This window comes from Nicotiana tabacum, chromosome 11 (genome assembly GCF_000715075.1).
Source record: "Nicotiana tabacum cultivar K326 chromosome 11, ASM71507v2, whole genome shotgun sequence".
Classification (NCBI taxonomy): domain Eukaryota; kingdom Viridiplantae; phylum Streptophyta; class Magnoliopsida; order Solanales; family Solanaceae; genus Nicotiana; species Nicotiana tabacum.
In genome coordinates this window covers 69,366,854-69,372,853 of record NC_134090.1, presented here as the reverse complement: position 1 = coordinate 69,372,853, position 6,000 = coordinate 69,366,854, and the positions used below count along the sequence as shown (strand labels likewise).

Below are 6,000 nucleotides of genomic sequence, written 5' to 3'. Positions count from 1 at the left end.
AAGTCATCTAAGTTCAACCCTAATCCAACCCCGCCTCACCCCCGGTATGAAGTAAGGAATGTTCTACTACCCCCTAACCTACAACCCTAATGCTTGACCTCTAGACCTTCCTATCAAGGGCCATGTCCTCGGAAATCTACAGTCGTACCATGTCCTGCACGATCACCTCTCCCCAATGCTTCTTAGGCCTCCCTCTACCTCTTCTCATACCCACCACGACCAACCGCTCACACCTCCTTACCGGTGCATCAAGACTTCTCCTCTGCACGTGCCCGAACCATCTGAGCCTCGCTTCCCGTATCTTGTCATCCACAAGGGCCACGCCCACCTTCTTCCGAATATCTTCATTCCTAATCTTGTATATCCTAGTGTGCCCGCACATCCACCTCATCATCTTCATCTCTGCTACCTTCATCCTCTAGATATGGGAGTTCTTAACCGGCCAACACTCTGCCCCATACAACATTGCTGGTCTAACCACAACTCTATAAAACTTACCTTTGAGTGTCAGTGACACTTTCTTGTCACACAAAACTCAAGATGCAAGCATCCATTTCATCCAGCCCGCCCCTATACGGTGAGTGACGTCCTCGTCGATCTCTCCGTCCCCCTGAATCATCGCCTAAGGTACTTGAAGCTATCTCTCTTCGGGATGATCTGTGGTCCAAGCCTCACGTCCCTGCCTACTTCCCTCGACTCAATGCTAAACTTGCACTCCAGGTACTCTGTCTTAGACCTGCTCAATTTGATACCCTTAGACTCGAGGGTCTGTCTCCAAACTTCCAATCTCTCGTTAACACCGACCCTCGTCTCATCAATTAGAACTATGTCATCAGCAAATAACATACACCATGGCACATCCCCTTAAATATGGTGTGTCAATGCATCCATCACCAAGGCAAATAAGAATGGGCTAAGCGTAGAGCCTTGGTGTAATCCCAATAACAATCAGGAAATGCTCCGAGTCGCCTCCCACAGTCCTAACCTTAGTCTTAACTCCATCATACATGTCCTTGATCGCTCTTATGTAGGCTACCAGCACGCCCTTTGCCTCAAGACATCTCCAGAGCACCTCCCTAGGAACGTTGTCGCACGCTTTCTCCAAGTCAATAAACACCATGTGCAAATCCTTCTTTTTATCCATGTACTGTTCCACCAACCTCCTAATAAGGTGGATAGTTTCCTTAGTGGAGCGACTCGGCATGAACCCAAACTGATTGTCGGATATAGACATCGTCTTCCTCACCCTCACCTCCACCACCCTCTCCCAAACTTTCATGGTATGGCTAAGTAACTTGATACCCCTATAATTGTTACAACACTTGATATCCCCTTCGTTCTTGTACAACGGTACCACTGTACTCGACCTCCACTCATCAGGCATCCTCTTCGTTCTAAAAATTACATTGAACAACCCAGTCAGTCACTCCAATCCTGCTCTACTCACACACTTCTAAAACTCAACCGGAATGTCATCTGGCTCGGTCGCTCTACCCCTACTCATCTTACGCAAAGCCCCTACGACCTCCTCCACCTTAATGCGCCTGCAATACCTAAAATCTCGAAGACTCTCCGAATGCCCAAGTCCCTCGGTCCCCCTCCTCGACATTTAAATAAGTGCATCGGAAATAATTTTTAATTAGATAAGGTATTGATTAGCTCATCTTATCAAGTTTTTAATTAACATGTCTTTTGGAGGCATTTTTAAAGATAAATATTTAGAATTTTTTTTATAAAGTTTTCACTAATGGATATCTAACAAATCTTAAATTCCTTACAGTGAAAAAGTTTACGCGCATTACTACGTACAAACTTTGTTTTAGAGGTCAAACAAATACTAAAACTATTCGCGTTAATAAAGATGGTTATATAATCGAAACCAAGACACGCAGATAAGTAAGTCAACTTCTATCAACGACAAATATCGCAACAAAAATATAACGATAAGATACTGGTTTTTTTTCTCTCAAACTTCTAATATTCCTACTCTCATATAATTATAAAGAGTAAAAATTTTCGTACGCTTAAATTCTTAAAATGGTAAAAAGATATCCTTTTTTTGTAAGAAAATAATTTATATCTTTAAAATAAAGAAAATCTCATAAACTTCCTCATATTATGCGTATAATTTAAATTATATTTGAAAGTAGTAAAATTAATAACTATCCAAAATTATACTTTTCAATTTTTTTTTAAAAAAATGTACCACTCAAAATAGCATATCAAACGTATATAACGATGTCAATATTATTAAACACACGGGATCTTATAATAAATAGTCATCCTTCCTTGGTGATTGATCATTTTCTTTGCTATTCTTTTGTCGTCAACTTTAGCCATTAACGTAGCTAATGGTTCTCAAATTCCAATCCACCAATAACAAGCTAATCATATTTTTCTTTTTGACTGTAAAGTCTACCTTTACATTCCTAATTATACTATTAATCTCCTTTTAACCGGTCACTTGACTAGCACGTTTAACTACTAAGTAATTTCTTGAGCACTTTTTGTATGCAAGACCGAAGTTCAAAACAAATCATAAGTCATGAGAGCTTACTACCTCTTATCCTATTATTAAAGTACGAGATGTAACAATAACTTGTTGATTTGAATGATCATTGTTCTTCCTTCAATCTTTCATCTGTAATTTGATTATGTTTGGTTATTCATTGTTATCTTGGTGTTGGAACGATTGTGATTTCTTGTATGAGTCATGCATTCTGCGTGATTTGTTGTATTGCTTTAGCATGCAAATCTATGCCTCCGTTATAACCTGGTGAATTGATTGTCAATGTGTGACGACCCGGCCGGTCGTCTTAAGAATTTATGCCCCGATCCCCTATTAACTACTTTCCCCGTATTTATTTCTGCTATTTTGATTTGCCGGGATGTTCGGTTTTGAGTTTCGGAGAATTTTGGGACACTTAATCCCTAAATGAGAGATTAAGTGTTGGAAAGTTGACCTTAGTCGGAACAGTATGAAGACGGCCTCAGAATGGAAATATGATGGTTCTGTTAGCTCCGTTGGGTGATTTCGGGCTTAGGGGCGTATTCGGATTGTGTTTTGGAGGTCCGTAGCTAATTTAGGCTTGAAATGCCGAGAGATCGAATTTTGACGTTTCCGGTTCGATAGTGAGATTTTGATCCGAGGGTCGGAATGAAATTCTGAAAGTTAGAGTAGCTCCGTAGTATTGAATGTGACGTGTGTGCAAAATCTCAGGTCATTCGGACGAGGTTTGATTGACTTTTTGATCGAAAGCGTATTTTTAGAGTTTTGGAATTTTTAGGCTTGAATCTATGGTTGATTCGTCATTTCAAATGTTGTTTAGGTGTTTTAAGGATTGGTATAAGTTTGAACAGTGGTATTAGACTTGTTGGTGCCTTTGGTTGAGGTCCCGGGGGCCTTGGGATGATTTCGGATGGTTAGCGGAAGGATTTTGGAGTTACAGCTTCAACTGGTTTTCTGTCATAACCGCACCTGCGAGTGTGCGACCGCAGATGCGAAGCCACATAAGTGGCATTTGGCATCGCAGAAGCGAAAATGGAGAGGTTCAGCAGGAGCCGCAGAAGCGGTGGAGTTTCCATAGGAGCGGTACTGCATCTGCGGATGGGGAGTCGTAGATGCAGAAATAAGGCTGAGTTAGTGATTGTCGCAGATGCGACCATTGGTCCACAAAAGCGGGGTCGTAGATGCGGTCCCAGGGCCGCAAATGCGGTAATCGCTGGGCAGAAACATATAAATACTTGCCTTCGCGAAATTTAGATATTTGTCACCATATTTCAAACGGGAAGAACTTTTCAAGAGGGATTTTCGGAGGAGTTCATTGGGGTAAGGTCTTTGGTCCCTAAACTCGTTATTGGAATGATTTTTATCAATTTAAGCATGAAAAATTAAGAAAAACCAGTGGTAATTTGTGGGTTGGGGCTTCACTAAGTAGAGGCCTTTGAGTGATGATTTAAGGGACCAATTGAGGTCCGATTTTGGTACTTTTTGTATGACTAAACTTGTGAGAGTGGAAAGATTCTGGAAATGTATATTTTACCGCCTTTCGAGACGTGGGCCCGAGGGGTGTTTTGGTTATTTTACCTAATTTCATGTATTAGCTTAAAATTTAATTCTAGAATTAGTTACTTGAAGTTTTATTTACATTATTAAATTGAATTGAATAGTTTTGGGTCATTTGGAGTCGAGTACTCGTGGCAAGAGCGTAGTTTTGGATTGATTTGAGCTGGTTCGAGGTAAGTGGCTTGCCTAACCTTGTGTGGGGGACCTTCCCTTTAGGATTTGGTATTATTGTTAATTGAAATGCCTTGTACGTGAGGTGACGAGTGCGTACTTGTGCTATTTGTGGAAAATCCGATTTTTCATTAAGTAATTACTAGTATGTTTTCTTTCCTATTTTTATTACTTGAACAATTAAGCATGTTGGTAGCTTAAGAAAGCATGTCTAGGTGATTTAATTTCTTCATTTGCTCAAACCGCTTTACCTGAATTCTGTGCAATATGCTAGGCTAGACTTACTTGTTAGCCTTAATATGGAATTTGATATTTCTTAGTATTTTTCTGTTGCTGTTGTGTATTTACATTGGGACTACGAATGTGGGATTCCAGTAGCTCCCCCTAGTCTGTTTACATTTGGGACTACGGATGTGGGATTCCGGTAGATCCCCCTGCACAGTTATATGGAACTACGAGACTGCACCCGGTAGATTCCCCCAATACTAGCTATTTACATTTGGGACTACGGAACGAGATTCTGGTAGATCCCCACGCACTATGAGTTAGACTACGGGACTGTATTCTGGGTGACCTATTGGATATGTATATTTGGGACTGCAGGACGGTATCTTGGGAGATTCCCGATTGTAATGATTTGGTGCTGAGCTATATTTCCTTCTGTGCTTACTTTGCCTCTGTATAGTTGTTGTTGTCCTTTACATTCTGTGTTACTTTTACTACTGTACTTATTTATACTGCTCTGTTCTATACTGTCGAACTTTATATTTTATTTAACCTCAGTAGGGCCCTGACCTTCCTCGTCACTACCTGACTGAGGTTAGGCTTGACACTTACTGAGTACCGCTATGTATTTACATTGGGACTATGGATGTGGGATTCCAGTAGCTCCCCTTGTCTGTTTACATTTGGGACTACGGATGTGGGATTCCGGTAGATCCCCCTACACAGTTATATGGAACTACGGGACTGCACCCGGTAGATTCCTCCAATACTAGCTATTTACATTTGGGACTACAGAACGAGATTCTGGTAGATCCCCACGCACTATGAGTTAGACTACGGGACTGTATTCTGGGTGACCTATTGGATATGTATATTTGGGACTACAGGACGGTATCCTAGGAGATCCCCGATTGTAATGATTTGGTGTTGAGCTATATTTCCTTCTGTGCTTACTTTGCCTCTGTATCGTTGTTGTTTTCCTTTACATTCTGTTTTACTTTTACTACTGTACTTATTTATATTGCTCTGTTCTATACTGTCGAACTTTATATTTTATTTAACCTCAGTAGGGCCCTGACCTTCCTCGTCACTACCTGACTGAGGTTAGGCTTGGCACTTACTGAGTACCGCTGTGGTGTACTCATGCCCTTTCTGGGCATGTTTTTCATGTGCAGATCTAGGTACATCGACTCAAACATACCATCCATGAGGCGAGGCGACCCTTCGGAGACATCGAGGTATATCTGTCGCATCCGCATACTGAGGATTCTCTCTCCATTCTCTCTTATAGTTATAGCCCTTCTATAATTGCTCTATTTTAGACTATTCTAGAGTTGGAGCACTATGTAGCATCCTTAGCTTGTGATTCATGGATTTCCGGGTTTTGGGCATATGTATTAGATTTTGAGAGTTAAATATTACGTATGCCATGCGGAACTTTTAAACGTTGTTTTATTACTCTATTTCTGTTTTAAATTATTTTCTTTTGCGAATTTATTTACCTTCCGCATTTTAGGCTTACCTAGTCGTAGAGACTA

At 40.8% G+C, this 6,000-nt stretch overlaps 1 protein-coding gene across 1 annotated transcript; it reads right to left on the bottom strand.

The window, feature by feature from the left end:
* Positions 1-913: 913 nt before the first annotated feature.
* Positions 914-1,234, bottom strand: LOC142165886 (uncharacterized). Its single transcript, XM_075224274.1, has one exon. It carries the CDS (start codon positions 1,232-1,234, stop codon positions 914-916), a length of 321 nt encoding a protein of 106 aa, XP_075080375.1.
* Between the last annotated feature and the right edge of the window lie 4,766 nt (positions 1,235-6,000).

Excerpts from the sequence above, each read along its gene's own strand:
- LOC142165886 (XM_075224274.1), bottom strand. The coding sequence starts at position 1,234 with ATGTCTATATCCGACAATCAGTTTGGGTTCATGCCGAGTCGCTCCACT.